The sequence below is a fragment of the Typopeltis vanoorti genome, chromosome 13 (genome assembly GCF_054136105.1).
Source record: "Typopeltis vanoorti isolate ZY-2024b chromosome 13, IOZ_Tvanoo_1.0, whole genome shotgun sequence".
In the NCBI taxonomy this organism is placed as follows: domain Eukaryota; kingdom Metazoa; phylum Arthropoda; class Arachnida; order Uropygi; family Thelyphonidae; genus Typopeltis; species Typopeltis vanoorti.
Window position 1 is genome coordinate 86,081,073 of NC_143561.1, and position 20,026 is coordinate 86,101,098.

The 20,026-nt window shown below is 36.0% G+C and overlaps 1 protein-coding gene and 1 long non-coding RNA gene across 6 annotated transcripts in view; one reads left to right on the forward strand and one right to left on the reverse strand.

The window, feature by feature from the left end:
* The window catches only part of LOC150100333 (uncharacterized), a 173,289-nt gene that overhangs the window by 82,326 nt on the left and 70,937 nt on the right, over nucleotides 1-20,026 (forward strand). For all 5 annotated transcript variants that reach the window (XR_016549225.1, XR_016549223.1, XR_016549226.1 and 2 more), the window contains exon 2: nucleotides 5,131-5,338. This is a non-coding gene — a long non-coding RNA (uncharacterized LOC150100333). The remainder of the gene's footprint in view (nucleotides 1-5,130; nucleotides 5,339-20,026) is intronic.
* The window catches only part of CCT3 (chaperonin containing TCP1 subunit 3), a 226,398-nt gene that overhangs the window by 40,733 nt on the left and 165,639 nt on the right, over nucleotides 1-20,026 (reverse strand). Inside the window, exon 12 of the mRNA XM_090402340.1 lies at nucleotides 19,262-19,343. Within this exon, the coding sequence (XP_090258466.1) occupies nucleotides 19,262-19,343 (82 nt within the window). The remainder of the gene's footprint in view (nucleotides 1-19,261; nucleotides 19,344-20,026) is intronic.

The following is a 20,026-nucleotide window of genomic DNA, read 5'->3' on the forward strand; positions in this document are numbered from 1 at the left end:
TATCATGCCTATGCATATCATACTAAAAATAATTCTGTAGCTCTAGATTTTACCAAAAGCATCATCATCATCAAGTTCCTGCCATGTACCCTCAAGGGGTGTATGTTTAGGTAATTTGAGCACAGTATTTTAATTCCCTAAACACGATCTAGCAGAACAAAATTTTTATTAGTATGACATACATAAGTATGACCATTATCTCTACTCAAATTTCATTCTTGTGAAAGAAATTATAACACATAATTAATGACTAAAAATTTAATCATATAACTATAACATTTTGTTTAGAAGTAAAGCTTCTTTGAAACTGTCTATAATACTGTATCAGAAAATAAATTACAACAAAGAAATTATATTATTGTTTTAATCCTTTATCCAAACATGAACAAAGAAAAGTTTCTGCATTAATATCTTCTCGATATACAGATGCTCGACTTTACATCAAACTGCCTCAGTATCCCATAGTTCATGCATTACATGAAATCAGCCCGGGTTTCAACCTTTATTAAGGTCTCATCAACGGGAGCTAAATGTATGGTAATACTGAATACCCGAACATAATGCAGGGCAATATACATGTCTGAAAAGTTTCATGCTGAGGCAATATGAGATAAAATCAACAGCCTCTATATATAAGTACTAGTAGTAATGAAAATATTTCACACACAAACTTTTGTTTGCCACATTTTGTCATTAAAATGTTGTTTGTTGTAGACCTGGCCTAAGTCTTAGTGAGCCTTGTTCTGTTTCCTGCCATATTTGTTTGATGGGGAGAGAGAGAGGTGTGTGTGTAGAGGGGGGACAGCTTTACCCCCCCCCCTAAATTTATTATAGCAATCCATGCCCTATAGAACAAGCAAGTTTACTAGCAAGCATCTACTGTGTGATTAAATCACATGCTGATTGATTGTTAATTCTAACCTAATTCATAGACATGATACATAACTCATTATACACATAAATTATGTAAGGAAAATAAGGAATTTAAACGCATCAAATAGCAACACACAAAATGGACAGTTGCACGAAACTAGAATGGAATATTAACAGGCATCACAGAATGCTTCTGTTCTGCCACCCTCTGACAAGTCACCAGATATTATTAGGAACTGGTGGAAAACTGACAATACACTCAATTAAAAATCATAAACAAAGGCAAAGACTGCAATGCTTGTAACAAAGATATAAAAGTGCACAGCAGAGGTTTAAAAATAAAAAAATATTAAATATAAAATTTAACTTGCAATTTTATGACATTTGCATATAGATATATACAATGAAATGATTATTTGCACACAATAAATGAAAAGTGTATGTAAGATATCAAATAAAGCATTCTGTTTTACCCCCCCTTTTTTTTTTTTATAGATGGGTACTATGAGAGCTCTACTCCAATATCTTGAATTTGAGCTTCTTGAGTTTGAATCCAGCATGTTCTTCAAGCTTCCCTTCCACAATATTTCTTAGCCATTACTGAAGTTGAAACTTGTACAAATATTACCAGGAACACTCAGTAGGGAAATACCTATGTAATTCTACACCACTGGGAAATAAAGCATTCTGTTTTATTTCCTCCCCCCCCCCTTTTTTTTTTAATAGATGGGTACTATGAGAGCTCTACTCCAATATCTTGAATTTGAGCTTCTGACCAGACCTTCTGAATTATGCATCCCTTGTAAAACTTTTATACCTCCATATTTGAGCATTTCTGGTCAAATTTCCTATTGCTACCGCTCCACATTTTAAGTTTTTAATGGCTTTTTCTACTTCAAGTATGGATATCTATTCCTGTTGAGCGTTTTCTACCACCATGCTAACACTGTTTGTTTTATTATCAATCTCTCAAATTAACTCCAGACATCTAGAATATTATTTTCTTGAGTTTTCATGACACCTTCTATCATCTCCGATTCCTTTTACAGTACTATTTTTTCTCCATTTCTAAGTTTTTTCAACAGTCTCCAGAATTGCCACCTTCCTGATATTTATTTTCTATGTTCCTACCAAAGTCTTTCCATGACTTTTGTTTAGCTGGTTTGACATAGTGCTTTGCTTTCTTATATTTTCTCTGTATTCTTCAGGGTTTGCCACTGGATCTCAAAAGTTTGGTTATTGTTTTCAAACTATTTCATCCCCCCCCCCCCCCATGCAATGTTCCAACCAGCACAAAATTGTATCATGTTGTACCATAATTTTACATTGTGGTTTAAGCCCATAAGAATATAATTTCGTCAGCTTAATCCCAAACTGCCAGCCCATCCTTGTTCATTCAGTACTCAGGTAGACAGCTAACGGTGCACCATGAGAAGGTGAGAATTGGACATTAGATCAGAAGCGCTGGTTGGTTCCCTGCATTCCTTAAAAGGCTTCATGGAGGTCTCCTCCCAGTTCGATAGCATGCTCTGTAAGTCCACACTGTTCAGGCTCATGATATTTCATATAAGACTGCTTCTAGACAGATAAAAGCAGATCTTCTGGTTTGTTCCAAGATAACCCACAAGAGCAACGAATTTGGTACATGCCTGGATGAGAAAGGTGGAGATTCTTTTCTGATGGAAGAAAAGACAACAAAAATAGGCAGTGGTTTTAAAATTTTTGCTGTGTGTTTAAAACTTGTGCTAATGTGCATGACATTACTTCAGTAATGAAGTAATTCATTACTATATTTTTGTTGCCTTTCAACCTCACAGTTATCCAGGCATCTACCAGATTCCCTACTCTTGTCTATCCCAATGGCTTTAACAGGCCTTTAAGGCCCACAACCTTCCAAACATGCCTGGATTTCATAACCAAAATACGAGGATAGAATGGTCACTCCTATGCCTCAAGGTATTCTTGGCTGTATCCCTGTGTGTTCATGGGGCCGGTTTGCCTGCTTGCGGGATGAAAAACACCAGATAAACTGGCGGAAAAACCCTGCTGCTCGCGCCCAAGACCGGCTAACTTGGCTATGGCTGAGGAAGATCCTTCAGCTCCTCACGTCTCCGACGGTAATCGAACCTAGGACACTCCTTCCCCAGGCATATGGTTGCAAAGCCACTAGGCTAACTGTGCAGACTGCTCCCTACTCTTGTGGGTTATCTTATTTTAGACAAACCAGAAGATCAGCTTTTATTCATCAAGGATAAAACAAGTCTTACATGAAATACCACAAGCCTGAAGAGTCTGGATCTGCAGAGCATGCAAAGACACTAAATATAGTTTATTGGAATGAGACTAGTCCTTCATAAAAGTTGTTTCCCCGGAAAACATCTTTATAAAGAAACGTGAAACTTTACTTCACTGTCCTAACTTAAACAAATCCGATGGTTTATGTCTATCACCTTTATGAGAGAGAGTGGGATAAAAGTGCTATAAAAGAGGAAGAAGGAAAGATTGATATATTTAAAATGTACTAACTTTATTTTGTTTATGTATATATTTATATATTTTTTTTTATAACTTAGGAAATTATTGACCTTATTCAGTCATCTTACATTAGCTACCCAGGAGGTGCTTTTTAGAATTGTCTTGTTATTGTTTAATTATCATTCTGTGATCTTGTACTGACAATGCCTATGATATTTAGGCAAAAAGATTTTGTGAGTTTTCCTCAGTTTTTAGAATGTTTTGGGAAAAAAAAAAAATATATATATATATATGTTAAAGATACCAAGTTATTTTAAACCTGGTTTTACTCCATTTCCCAAGTAAGCAAACAGACAAGTAAGTCAAGTTTGCACCTGCAAGTACTGCAAGTCTGAGTGACCCTGCACATAGTGCAAGTCAAGGCAACTCGTGGTAAAGGTAGATAAGCTCTGATCACTATTCTTAATATTTACCCTTAATGCAAAGCACATCTACTGGAGGAGATGTATAATGCTATGTATTAAAGGCAAGGGGCTACTACCCATACCGGTTTCAACCTTTATTGAGGTCTCATCAGTGGGAGCCAGGCTTAGAAATACCAAGATTTTAGTAATACAGAACTTATAAGTATTTTACCAGAACACGTTACCATAAGGTGTTTTGACCTTATTAAATAAAAATCTCAGGATGAGAGATAGATGTAGAAAGTATTTTACCTTGGGTATAATAAATGTTAAAGATACCAAGTTATTTTAAACCTGGTTTTACTCCATTTCCCAAGTAGGTTAGGTTATTTCCCAAGAGATGCGCTTTGCATTAAGGGTAAATATTAAGAATAGTGACCAGAGCTTATCCACCTTTACCACGAGTTGCACTATGTATGGGGTCACCCAGACTTGCAATACTTTCAGGCGCAAACTTGACTTACTTGTCTGTTTGCTTACTTGGGAAATGGAATAAAACCAGGTTTAAAATAACTTGGTATCTTTAACATTTATTATATCCAACGTAAAATACTTTCTACATATATATATATATATATATATATATATATATATATATATATGTAGAAAGTATTTTCTTGTCTTTCGTGACTTTGTCTGTTTGCTTACTTGGGAAATAGGATTAAAACCAAGTTTATATAAAATTACTTGGTATCTTGAATACATAATATACCCAATTTAAAAACACTTTCTACATCTATCTCTTATCCTGAGATTTTATATTTATAAGGTCAAAGCACCTTATGGCAACTTGTTTTGGTAAAATACATATGAGCTCTGCATTACTTCATCCTTAGCATTTTCAGGTCTGGCTCCCACTGACAAGACCTCAATAAAGGTCGAAACCGGTATGGGTAGTTAGTGACCATTGCCTTTAATGTTTAGCATCATACATCTCCGCAAGGGGATGTGCTTTACATTAAGGGGAAAATACTAAGAAAAGTGATCAGAGCTTTATCCATCTTTACCACGAGTTGTCTTGGACTTGCACTACTTGCAGGCGCAAACTTGCCTTTCTTGTCTATTTGCTTACTTGGGAAATAGGATTGAAACCAAATTTATATAAAATTACTTGGTATCTTGAATACATAATATACCCAAGTTAAAAAACTTTCTACATATATATATATATAATTACATATATATAAATCAATATAACCCTTATCGTATAAGGAGAGCACATATGTATGTATCAAACACATCTTTGTTGCATATTACAAATGAACGTTGGATTATTAGAGTTCAAAGTCACTATTTCCTAAAATTTTAAACTTTTCAGGCTATCACCAGACTGAGATGACTACAAAGAGCTTCATATTATATGAAGAGTTTCTGTGCTGTCCTATGGGATCTGTGGCTAGTGGGAAAAGTTCTGCAATCCACATGTCCTGATCATCAGACCAATCTGGCCAAACTAGGAGAAAATATAGGAACAAGGAATCTGGTAGACTCACAGGAGAGCCAAGTGAGAAAGTTCATCTTTAGAGGTAGGCTGGACTGAGGAAATCTTGTTTACTGGCTTGAAAGTTGTCTGTATTTACTATTTTTAAAAATGCCTTTGAAATGTAAAGAATGAAAATTCTCTGGGTATCAGATAATTATTCAAGATATGTTGTAATTTGTATGGAGAGTATTTGTTAGGAGTCATATATTGGCTTTTACAGATAATTCTAGTCTGATTGTTCAGAGAAGAGCATATGACAATCATCCTGTGGACAAGAATCTTGACAATTTCACATTTTTGTGAAAGGTGAAGGTATGTCCCAGAGGACATACCTTCTGATGAACACTGGCTTCTTATAAATGAAAAAGCTGAGAAAGCCATTCACTTTCTTCTTTACAAACGAATCCAAAAAAAGAAGAACTCCATTTTCTTATTCTGATATAAATCTTATTTATCTCAGAATAAGAAAGGTTGTTAATTTTATCTAAAAATCTGTCTAATTTTTCATTTGAATATGGCTCAATAGTAAACACATTATTAACATAAAACAATAACCAATTAGGGAGAGACAAGGTGCTAACAGTGAAGAGATGTTTTCTTCACTATTATCAAGTATTCTGTGAAATAATTCAATAAAAGTGGTGGCAAAGGAAAGTCCATGGCACAACCTTCCACCTGCTAGTAGAGATTACCTTGCCAGGAAACATATCTAGAATGTATGGTAAAGTCAACTAATTTAAGGATGTCGGCTGAAAAAGTCCTCAGAGCAGTGGAACAGTTTTATCTAAAACACCGGTGAAGAAGGAAACAACTCAAAGCTCACCATGATGATGGAGCAGTAAAGGTATAAGTATTCTTCATACTGGAGGAAGGCGATTACCTTGTTCTACTGGAGAGTAGGTTAGATAAAAATTTTGACAGTTTATATGCAGGATCAACACAAGTGATCAATAGCCATAAAGGAATGACCATTTCATGTATTTTTGGCACTCCATACAGTCTAGCATGAAAAATTGAACTTTTGACTGTGTCAGCATCCAATGGATTTGTGTTGTATAGCTACTGATTTAATTTATTTAGATGTGATCTGGTGGGAACTCTAGTGATGGTGTATGTGCGCACTGGTGTTGTACACTGGAGTACATGCACACACACATTCTATTCTAATGTTATAATTTTAATTTAGTGATTTCTTTTTAAACCTTCTCTGTATCATACACTTTTACAGCTATGTAATGAGTTTTGCACTCCTTTATGTTTGTTTATAATGTGTTAATGACTGTTCTCTATTTCCCATGGGGGTGCTAATAGTAGCAGGTGACTGGCCAGAGTAGCAGAATGTAAGCATTTGCAATGTCTGTTGTTATTCCATTTTAGCTCCCGTGTTGCTGCCTGTCCATTCTTTCAGTGTATTCACTGTGATGAGATACTCATCAAGAAATGTATTTTATATTAAATTCCTTATTTTCTTCATATAATTTATGTATATGAATTAATCAAATCACATGATACTAACCTTGTAAATGGTCATTTTAAAATAAGATCATGTGTAGGATGGGTTACCCTACTACTACTAGAAAGGCTTAATTTATGAAGGCCACAAATTCCAAGTTATGTCAACACTCAACCCACTCATTCAAATTAGGTTTATTAATAGAGCTAACGAGACATGGGTTTAAATCTCATCTAGGACATGAACATTTATGAAGGCTTTCCAACTGAAGATGAGTTAGCTAGTCTCATATGGCAGCGTTTTTCTCACAGAAACTCAGAGGTTTTTCCTAATGCAAAACAAATGAACCAGCCAAAGGTACACATGCAATTCATAGCCAAAACAGACAGGCTTAAATGCCCTATCTTTAGCAGGTTTTAACAAAACCAAATTGCTTGGCAGTACCATGCAACTGAGCCTAACATGAAAGAGAAGATGCAGAAAAATATAACTTTCACCACTTCTGTTGGTTGTATTTTACATAAGAATACATAAAAGACAACAAAGTTTGTCTGAAAAATTAGTACCTACATAAATAACAGAGCAGGTTAAGCAACATTTAATTCATAATTTATTCGATGTTATGATTAAATATAATGTGCACAAATATTTCAATTTCAAAAGAACAAAATAATACTAAAAAATCTCCTTAAAAACAAAAGAGCTATTTCATCTATCCTCCAACAATTACATTCAGCCAAATATAGGTTAATACTCCTACTAACCAGACAGATTGAAGAATTCTTGTCTCCAAATTGTTCCAAAATCACTAACTAATCTATCCTTATGTAAATAAAGGCTTTAAAAAAAAAACTCCTCACAATCTTAAACACACTTTATGTAAGATGCCAATATCGATTACTAATTATGCTAGGGTACTATTGCAGCTGGATTGCTCGAAAGTGTGAATTTTAGATGAAAGAAAAAAAATTCAAAATTCAAACTCTTTGAAAGTCTGACATATGCATTCTTAAGAACTTGTTATTAACAAAAACTGTCATTTCAAAACCGTTTAGTGAAGTAAGTGAGCATATTCTCACCTTCTTCACTAACTTATTATTTGCTTGATGCTCACATACAGGGGATGAAGTTCATATTTTGAAAGGCTGTAAGTGGTTAATAATCAATGGAATGATTTGATATTTAACATGATATGTGTGTAGCAATGGAATTTTATTTTGCACAAAAACCAATGTTAGTTCTAAAAGTTGTCGCTAGGGTGAAAAAAGGTATGTATTACCATACTGGGTAATTCAAAATGTCACAAAATGTAGGGTATACTATTCTCCACTGTTAGCAATGTGCTGAAATCACAAAATCACATGCTCAACCACAGAATGTAAAGTTTCACTTGAAATGTGGATAAGGCATGAAATGCTGGTTTTGAAGTCCACTAAGTTGGCTAGCTGTTCATGATAGACAATGTCTTTGAGATGTCCACACAGCCAAAAGTCACAGGGATTCAGATCCAACGAGTGCATTGGCTACATTGTACAACAATGACGGCTGATGATTCTGTCCTCAATAAAATGTGTCTGAAGCAACCACTTGAAAGGGTTGGTGGTGATGTGAGGAAGGGCACCATCCTGCATAAAAACTGTTGAATCCAGACACTGATGCTGTTGAAGTGTTGGAATCATCTGATTGCTAAGAGAGAGATGCATATCACAGGTCATTAACAGTGCAGGTGTAATGAGACCACCAGGACTGAGCTCCTTGGAAAAGAAAGGCCCGATGATGAATTATGCTATAAAACCAACAGATGGTGACCTTCAGGGAATGAAGAAGAAGAATCTCTCACACAACGTGTGGGTTTCAAGTTGCCCAAATTCTGTAGTTGTGAATATGCACAGCACAGTCCAGATGGAAGTGAGCTTTGTCAGTCCAGAAAATGTTCCACAGCCAGTCGCTGCCCAGTTCAGTCTGAGCAAGAAACTGCAGGGCAAACATTTCTTCTGCGCCCTGGTCAGGATTAAGCAATTGCTGAACATGGGAAATCTTGTAAGGATAACAGCGCAGAATTTGCGTTATGACTTTGTGAACAGTCCTTACGGGTCTGTCTAAAGATCATGCCATGCACTGCTGCTTCCCATGACATTTGCCATCTTTTCTTCCTCTAAAGCTGTGGCTACTTCCTCCACTGTCTGCCATTCAATGGGCTTCCATCCTCTGATAGGTTTGACATCTAAGGAACCTGCCTCTTCAAATTTCTGGATCATTTTGCGTAAACCATTTGCAGCCATAGAACCCGTTTTTAATCCCTTTAATGTTCTGAACTTTCGCAATGCTGTCAAGGCACAGCTGTTATTTTGATAAACAACTTTACAAGAAGCATGCAATCCTTGGGTGATGGTGATCTTGTGCTTTAACACATTGTCTGCTTAAAGGCAATGAACTGATGCATTCGGCAGTTACCTGCTTTTATAGAAGCTTCTTTCTAAGCATATATCATTTGCATAATTAGTATGGTCACAGCATTTCATTGCATACCAGGAGTATCATAAATAATTTACACATGCAATTTCAGTACATTGCTAACATGTTTTTGCACAAAGTGAAATTCCATTGCCACACACATCATCATGTTAAATATTAAATCATTCCGCTCAGTAGTTATCCACTTATAGCCTTTCGAAATGTGAACTTTTAATTATAATCACCCTGTAAATTCATAAAAGATTGAATGAAATACTGATCGATTTTAACATGCTAAGACTAACCTATATTATATAATAAAAAATTAGCACCATCAGTTGTCCTGACCACAAGATGACAATTCTCATTTCCTGTCCTGTTGTCAAACAAGAATTTTTGTTTTTTAATCAGTGTTTAATAAGTTCCATTGTATTGACTGCATACAAGGCTCAATGAATATTAGACAGATAATATACCAAAATCTAATAGATTCAATGTTCACTCATTGCAATATTTTGATCTTCATTGCTAACCATAATGTGTGTTTTTTTTTGTTAGTATTTTCCATATAACCACTTCAGCACTATTGTGTACATGCACACAATAGTGCTGAATCACATGTTTTTGAAATACTGTAAAGTAAAATTAATTCTCCAGCCTTCACATCGCTCTACACTTGCCATTGACTGAATTTCATTTTATCCTACTTAAACTACTCGAATGTGAATCTTCCTGATGCAGAAAGGTAATCATTCAAAAGCACGCGCACACACAGGAATCTCGGAGGTAAACTCTGAAGAAATTATTGCTTAATTCATCTAGGAAAGCATATGGTGAAGTTGTTCATAATGATAGAAAAATAAAAAAGCATACCAACAGTTCCTAGTAAATAAATCAGCAGATGCTTTAAAAGAATACAAAGGAAAATGTAAGAGAGCTAAGCTATGTGTAAACATAGTTAATCAAAAGTCAAGAGAAGATTTGGTAAGAATAAAGAAATTAATATCAGGAAGGGAGCAAAATGTTCTGGAGATTATTGAAAAAGCTTAGAATGGAAGAAAGAGCACTATAAACGGAATCAAAAATGATAAAGGTGACATGAAAACTGAAGATAATGATATTCTAATTTGAAAGACTATTAAATGAAACAATCAGTTAAAACAGATGAGAAATCAAGTAAATATAACAAGGATCTGAACTTGAATTAGTTTTGAAGATCTGGAAAATGCATAGGACAAGCTAGCCAGATAAAAGCTTTTCAAAATACTACAATTATATGGAGTAAAAGGAACATTATGAAGACAATATATAGTGTGCATTTAAGATGTAACTCAGCAGTTAGAAATGAAGGAAATACAGGAAGATGATTCGCTGTAAAATCAGGCATAAGACAAGTTGCAGACACTATCCACTCTTATTCATCATCTATATAGAATTGCATTATGAAAGAAAATGGCATTAAACCTGACATTACAATCAGAGATATCAAACTCAGTTCTCTGTTTTATGCAGATGATGTTTTCCTTAACACATCCATTGACAGTGTCCAGCATTCTCTACCAAACAGAATACCAGCTGTAACAAATTTGGCATGAAAACCAGCAATAAAAAGACCAAAACTATGAAAATAAGCAGGAACACAGAAAATGTCAGCTATTTAGGCACAGATTTTAGCAAAGACAGCAAATTAACTATTAAAATAGACAACAGAATAAGCTGGTATGGCAGGGAGCCAGGTGAATAAATTTATATGGAATAAGTGAGAAATTAGCCAAAATGCAAAACTATTAGTATACAAGAGTATTCAAACCAGTTTGAAGTACACATGATCTCTAAATCAGGTGAGAGATTTAGTACACCTAAATCTCTCACCTGATTTAGGTGAGAGACAAGGGTCACATTATCTCCACTGTTATATCTATACTGGTCACATTATGAAAGAAAGTGGAATATCAAAATTGGATATATTAATCTCAGCTCTTTACTTTATGCAGATGATGTTATACTTCTAAATAAATCCAGTAAAAGTCTGTAGGATTCCATGGCTGAACTGAATAACTGTTGTAAAAATAAAGGAAGAACATTTAAGACAATGGCAAAGAAAAAAAGAGAGAGAAATGAGAGAAGCTGAAAGACGAAGAACTCAGGATTTCTATTGACAGAGAGAAATTGAAAGGAAACAGAAAGAAGAAGCCTTTCGTCTTTGGAAAGGGAAAGGACTAGATTGAGGTAACACTCAGATTTTATTAGGAAATGATGTATGCTGTTATATCTAGAGAATTTGATATTTATTCAGTCTAATCCTGATTTTAAAGTATTTGTTAAATGTTGTTGGTTGCAGTTTTTCATAACATTCAACCTGATAATTTCTTCTGGGTGACATCTTTTCTAATTGAATCACCTTTTAGAAAATAAAACTTAGCCCTGCTCATACAGTCATTCATATTATCACACTCCTTTCTGAAGTCATATTTTTTTATATGATTTTGCCAGTCATTTAGTTTTGTTTCTAATCAAAGTTAAAATTGGTCTGAACTGCCTTCATTATATTTCCTGCATCTAGAATTGCAATGTCATTTGTAACTAATTGAAATGTGAGAAAGAAAGTTCAAGGTGAGAAGCAGGAAATCTGGTTCATTCTGCTTTAGCTACTAATCATACCATTGAATGATAAAGATGCTTCCACCATCGCCTGTTTAGAAAACTTTCTTGATAAATCAAGGAAGTTTTCTAATGTCCAATCCTCACCTTCTCGTGGTGCACACTGTTAGGTATCTACCTGGATACTGAATGAATGAGGATGAGCTGGCAATTTGAGATTTTGTTGACCAAATTATATTCTTATTGGCTTAAACAACAAAATAAAATGATGATACAACATGACAGAATTATATGCAGCCTGGGGCATCGACCTGGTTAAACAAGGCTCCCACTGTTTTTGCCAGGGAACCAGGGCGAACAGCAAAGAGTCAGCTACTGGAACAAATCCTAAAACACACCCCAACTCCACATCACCCAAGTTGAAGATTGTTACTATTAACATAAGAAACCTGAATTGCAAAGAAATGGAGGTATTCGATAAGTACCAAATCGACATAATAGGGGTAACTAAAACTAAAAAGACAAAAACTGGTGAGATCCTTCTGAGCAATAAATACAAAATGTTATATTCAGGCAATGACAATCAAGGAAAAGGAGTAGCTATAGTATTCGACGCTAAATACAATGCTAATCTTCTTGAATGGCAGGCGATTTCAAGTAGTGATGTGGGCAAATATGAGAATGGGAAACTGGACCGTGACACTTATTTCTGCCTATGGTCCCACAGAAGGCTCTACTAAGGTAGAAGTGGAGAAATGTTTTGAGGCATTAGAGAAAGCAACTGACACAATGAAAAATTGGTCCTTGTTGGGGATCTAAATAGAAGAGTAGGAAATGATTGTCAGACATACAAAATTATATTGGGAAAATAAACAAAGTTAATAATAATGGCAAACCAATTGGATTTCTGCTCAGACCGGACTGGTTATTACTAACACAATGTTCCAACATAAAAATGTGCACAAATTCACATGGAGAGAAGAGGCAAGGAATAAGAAAAGTCTCATTGACTATGTTATTGTTAATAATGATGTTTTCTCCCTGGTGCAGGACACCAAAGTGTACAGAGGATTTGAAATCTGAAGTGTTCACTATTTAGTCTTGAGCAGGATAAAATTGAATTTCATATTGAAAAGAATGACATGTAAGAAAGTTTTAAAGCGAATAAAAGTTGAGCAGCGCTCAGATGTGAACTGCATTGAAGAAAAAATGAAAGTTTGAGAACAGCAACCAAACCTTGGAGATTCAGTGGCAAATCCTGAAGAAAATATTGATTGATTTAGCCAGAGAGGCATGTGGTGAGATTGACTGCAAGGATAGAAAACTCAGAACTCCATGGACACCAGAAGTTAAAGAGGCAGTGAAGGAAAAGAAGAAAGCATATCAAAAGTTCCTGGCAAATAAGTCACCTTGTGCTCTTCAAGAATACAGAGACAAATGTAAGAAAGCTAAATACTGTGTAAAACTAGCTAAACAAAAGTCATGGGAGGACTCTGGCAAGAATATAGAAAATAAATATCAAGAAGGCAGCAAAATATTCTGGAGGTTGTTGAAGAAGCTTATGAATGGGGGAAAGAGTGCTGTAAAAGGAGTTAGAGATGATAAAGGTGACATGAAAACGGGAGAAAAAGATATCCTTGGAGTATGGAGTAATTACTTTGAAAAACTGCTAAATGAAACAAGCAGTGATGACAGCACAGTGGTAAAAAAACACTGACCAGGCATGCAGTCAGGAATACACATCCATACTTGAAGTAGAAAAAGTCATCAAAGGCTTAAAATGTGGAAGGGCAGCAGGAGTAGATGATATTTGACCAGAAATGTTGAAGTATGGTGGTATAAAAGTCTTACAGTGGCTGCACTGCATAGTTCAGAAAGCCTGGACAGAGGGACGAATTCCCGATGATTGGAGTAGAGCTCTCATAGTGCCCATATATAAAAAGGGAAATAAAACTGAATGTGAGAATTACAGAGATATATCCCTATTGAGTGTTCCTGGTAAGATATATGCAAGTATATTTGACAAACGGTTGAGAAGAATTGTGGAAGAAAAGCTTGGTGAAGAACAAGCTGGATTCAGGTCAAATAGAGGCTGTCAGGATCAGATTTTCACTTTACAACTAGTTGAGAAATCATGGGAATATAACAAAGATCTGTATTTAAGATTTGTAGATCTGGAAAAGGCATATGACAAGGTGGCAAGAGAGAAGTTATTCAAAATGCTACAGTTGTATGGTGTCAGGGGGTCATTATATCAAGCAGTACTTTGTCTGTATTTTGAGTTGTAAGCCAGCAGTTAGAATTGAAGGAAGTTCAGGATGGTGGTTTAATGTTAAATCTGGTGTCAGACATCGTGCACATTATCGCCTCAATTATTCATTATCCATATGGATCATATTATGAAGGAAAGTGGTATTAATCTTGCATCAAAATTGGAGATGTTAATGTCAGTGGATGATGTTATACTCCTAAATTGAATAACTGTTGTAATAGATATGTATGAAGGTCAGCAATAACAAGACAAAGACAATGAAAATAGGCAGAAGCATTGAAAATATCAGATTTCCTGATATTTTCCTACCAGGACGACAGAAAAAAAAGACCAAGATATAGGTGGATTGATACAGTGAAAAACAGAAACATAAGACCTGAAAATATTTGAGTCTTGACAGGAAACAGACTGGTTTGGAGGAAAATTGTAGATACAAAGTTAATGATGTAAATTTTTCATGTAGTACTATCATATCCTGTACACCCCTTGAGGGTACATGTAAGGAATTTGATGATATTAAATTTGGTATGAAAATGAGCAATAAAAAGACAAAGGCAATGAAAAATTAACTGCAACCTGAATGGAGAACCTATTAAAAATCAGCTATTGAGTGAAGATAGCAAATAAAATGAAATATCAGAATTAGTGAATAAATTTATATGAAATAGGAGAGAAATTAGTCCATACACTAACCTATCTGTATACAGTGTTCAAAACCAATTTTAACTTATAGATATGAGAGTTAGGTTAGAAATAAAACACCTGATCAAAAACTGGATACCACAGATATGAGGGTTCTGATAAAGATTAGGGGAATCAACAGGTGGCATCAATGGAAATATCATAATAAAATGAGGATATTAGGAAAGATCTTGATATTGTCAGCAGAACTATTCTCAGAAAAATCTTGAGAAAGGATAGCGAAGCAAGTGTTCTTTGCTAGGATGGCAGGAGAAAAACCCAGAAGAAGCTCAAGATCTAGGTGGATTGATGTAGTAAAAAGTGCTTTAGAAGATAGAAATAAACTAGGTTTTTTACTTGGAGAATGGTGAATGAGTGGAATAAGCTGCCAAGTCTGTTGTGGGTGCCATTAACATGAATGAGTTGGCAAAGTATGATAGATACTGTGTGGATGTTGAATAGTTGACATGATGTTTAGGGCCTCCCTTGATGAGTCTAAGGACTCCTTGGAGTTGTCCATAATAATAATAAGACTGATAATACTGGAGCTATGACATTAATTTTAAAGAAAATTGTCAATAAGAAGTTAGTAATGATCTGCACTATCATAATATTCCTCTACATCCTGTAACGGTATGTGTCAATCTGATGATGATGAACTGGGAAATAAAGCACTTAAAGGTGTTCTAAGAAATGCTTGAATAGATGGTATCAATAGATGAAATGAAGATATTAGAAAGGAACTCGAGATTGTTAGAATTCAAGAATGTTTGAGTAGGGCCAATCTAAGATGGCATGATCAGCAGAACAAAATGTGAGAGGAAAGGCTAGCAAACTAAGAGTTTGGTGCCACGATGGCAGTAAAAAGACCCAGAAGAAGACCAAGATCTAGGTGGATTGAATCAAAGTGCCTATGAAGAGCAAAATGTTAGATACAATTATGTATATTATTTCTGGGAAAACTCCCATGTTACTCCTCTTAGTAAACTATTATAATTACGGCTATTTAGCCTGCTTCAGTTTAGGAGTGCCCCTGTTTAAATGTCATTGGCTATTTACTCATGGATTCTTAGGGCATTGTAGGTGTAAATTTACCAAAAAGTATATGTAGCATAAGAAATAGAAATTTACACATACCTTTTTCTGAGTGTTGCGGCTTTTCCTCTTTCTGCAATGTCGAAAAACTACTGAGTGTGTGTGTGTGGGGGGGGGGGGCAATTTGGGAGAATTAAGAAATCAATCCTTTCACCTTTTCCCCCACCCTATATAATATAATATATATTACGAAAAAAAACCCGGGTTTTTCAAACTTAATTCTCCCAAATTGCCTACCCACCCCCCCACCCCCACCCTCAGTAGTTTTTTGACATTGCAGAAAGAGGAAAAGCCGCAACACCCAGAAAAAGGTATGTGTAAATTTCTATTTCTTATGCTACATATACTTTTTGGTAAATTTACACCTACAATGCCCTAAGAATCCATGAGTAAATAACCAATGACATTTAAACAGGGGCACTCGTAAACTGAAGCAGGATAAATAGCCGTAATTATAATAATAATTAGATACAATATTGGAGTGGTGACAAGTAATAGACTGATTTGGAGGAAAACTGTTGATAGACTGGTAATAATGTAAACCTAATCACATAGTTGATAGTTAGCCTGTACATATCAGGAAATGATATACACACACACACACACACACACACACACACACACACACACACACACACACACACACACACACACACACACACACACAATTAAAGCTGACAATATACAGTGGTACCTTGAGATACGAGTTTAATTCATTCCATGACTGAGCTCGTAAGTCGAAATGCTCGTATCTCAAATCAATTTTCCCTGTTGAAATTAATTAAAATGAGATTAATTCATACCAGCCCCCCAAAAAACCACTCCAATTTTTTTTATAATAATGTATTTATAATGAACAAATATTGTATACAAACAAAATAAAACCAAATACTGTACATACATACATGTAAAAGAGAATCTAAAGAAATAAACAGATGTGGACGGAGTTGATTAGCATATGGTATTAATTTTTTCTTTCACTTCACTTCTGCTTAACTTAATTTTCTTCTCCACTAGTTTTTTTTTTTCTTTTTTGCCACGCTTTCATCACTTTCATCCGCAGGGTGTTTCAATAGAAACCTGTCCAAGGAGCTTTGTTTTTTCCTCCCTTTTAGAATGTTTCTGAAACGAGTTAGGCAAGTGTCATTAAATAGTGCTGCTGCACGACCAGTTGCAACATTTTCAGGGTGTTTCTTTTCAATAGAGTCCGAAACTTTTTTCCCACATTGCCAACACTTTCTTTATCTCACTTAAAGAGATAACCTCCTCTGCAGTTGTACCAATCTCTTGCAGAACCTCCATATGTTGCTGCGTGTTTAGATCCGTCAACTCCTCCGTCGTCGTCAGTTCCTCGGAATGTGCAGCGACAGTTTTCGATGTCTCCCTCATCCACCTCCAGGCCCATGGACTTTCTGAGGGACACAATCTTCCTGTTCAGGTCTAAATCCTTCAAAGTCCCTTTCAGCCACAGCCTCAGGCCACAGTTTTTTCCATGCAGAGGTCAAGATCCTTCCAGAACTCTCAAAGGGTGAGGTTTGTGCTCTCCATAACCTCAAAGCAGCATATCAAAACATGTGTTTGGTAAAAAGTTTCTTGAAATTGGAGATTACCTGTTGCTCAATGGGCTGTAAGATAGGGGTGGGAAAGTAGAGAACCTTTATAAAGCTGAACTCCTCAAGGATGTCACCCACAAGGTTTGGTGGGTGGGTAGGCAGGAGCACTGTCAGGGACGAGAAGGGCTTGCAGGGCTAAGTCTTTGACCTCGAGGTATTCCTTAACGGCAGGACCAAGGACCAAGTTGACCCACTGCACAAAAAACTGCCTGATGATCCACGCCTTTGGGTTTGCCCTCCACATAACCTGCAGTTTTTCTTTTAAAACCTTATGTGTCTTGAAGGCTCTGGGGTTTTCTGAGTGGTATATGAGCAGCGGCTCGATCATGCAGTCGCCACTCGCATTTGCACACGGTGCGAGGGTCAACCTATCCTTCATGGGCTTATGACCTGGCATCTTCTTTTCTTCTGCTGTTATGTAAGTTTTGCTTGGCATCTTCTTCCAGAAGAGCCCTGTCTCGTCACAGTTGAAAACTTGTTGGGGGATGTATCCTTTGGCTTCGATCAATTCAGCAAAGGTTTTTACAAATTCCTCAGCTGCCTTAGAATCGGAGCTCACTGCCTCACATGCCTGACAACGAAGCAAATGCCGGTCCTTTTTCGGAAATTTCCAAACCACCCGCAACGGGCTTTGAACTGCTCTTGTGAAGCCTCCTGTGCTGAAGTATCTGGGGTTTGCTGCAGCAAATCTGCGTAAATGGCTCGTGCCTTCTCGCAAATTATAGTCTCTGTCACAGTATCTCCTGCGAGCTGCTTCCCTGTCAACCAAAAAACCAGCAGGTTCTCCATCTTTTCATGGACAAAGTTGAGTAGCTTTGAAATAATTTTAATGCCCTTAGCTGGAGTTATAGCCTTTATCGAGTCCTGCTTCAGAATAGTACATATCGTAGAAGTAGTGCGATTGTACTGCATTGCCAAGTCTATTACTCTTACGCGTTGCTCATGTTTGTCTATTATCTCACGCTTTAATTCCATGGATATCACCTTATTCCACCGCTGTTCTTTACACTCACCTTCTTTGGACTCACGGTTATACGAAAAAAATTAGCTAAATAACTGTACATAAAAAAAAAAAAAAACTCAACACGACAGAAATGCTTCTGTGGTGAGGTAAACATGTGAACTGAACGATGTGCAAGACTCAGGAATCTGAGCGCAGTGGTGGTTGTGACGTCACTTAAGCAGGCTCGTATCTCAAGGCAAAAAATTGATCTAGTGATGGCTCATATCTCAAAAAACTCGTATGCTGGGGCACTCGTATCTCAAGGTACCACTGTATATATGTGTGTGTGTGTGTGTGTGTGTGTGTGTGTGTGTGTGTGTGTGTGTGTGTGTGTGTGTATATATGTATATATAGCCAATACAATTACTGATGCACATCTAGTATATGCAGCTGCTATGCTGCCACAATGACTTGCAGTTTCAACAGTATACTTATGGCCTACTTCATTTTAAAACATTTAAGTGAAGAAGCAAAAATAGATGACTGGCGTTAACAGTTTGCACTCTCTACAAGTTTGTTGTAGTGGTCAGTTATAATGAATTTCTTCGACGAGAATTACATCCACGGAATATTTTTCAGACTTTGCAAAGTTTCATAATTACTTTGTATTATCTAATGTGTGGTATATATGTGTGTATTGTGTTTTAATACATTTATCTCAACACAACCTGGTCAGTCACTCATGTACATTCTAGTAGCAAGAGTAGTTTTTTCAATCTTTATTTCAGACTAAAACTTAGCTGATTGACATTTTTTTTTTTTAAAAAACCAAAGGATAAAAGATTTAAAATTACCTAGCAATACGATTGTTATCAGTTTTACGAATACGACGAATAGCAGATATGTTTGCCTTCACAAGGTAATGCTGGGCTAAATCTGCAGGGAAAAAAAAATTAAGTGATAATTAAATACAAATTAACACTATTTATAAAAAAAAAAAAAAATAAAATAAAAAAAAATAAAAAATAAAAAAAAAACCAACCAATTCGTACTTAAGTTAACCATGAATGAATAAACAAATTAGTGCTATGTAGAGAGCATTCAATTAACATAAGCAACATTAAAATGAGAAATAGTGCCATGACATGAGATTGACATGGATTCATCAATATGAATCCATGTCAATTCATATCATTGGCGATATGAATTGACATGGAGCCCTTCTCATTTGAAATGAGGACTCCATGTCAAATGGACCCAAGACTAATGGGGGGGGGGGGGAATTTATAGACAAGTCCTGATTTGCTCTACAAAGCAATATCAGACATGCTTTGATCTGGAGAGAACCAGGGGAGGCATCTCATTGGTTCTTAGAGGAATGAATGCTGCAAGTCCTGCAGGTCCTGAACTCCTGTGTTCATCTGTATATGAGTGCAATAGAAGATTTATCCTACAAGACTATAATACTCGCCTCATCAAGTGAAGCTCGTGGACCAATATCTTCCAAGAAGAGATTATCGTACATATAGACTGGCCAGCCAGATTTTCATGAACTTAATCCTACTGGGCACGTCTAAGATGATCTAGATAAACACATATAGCTGCTCTCACCCCCCCCC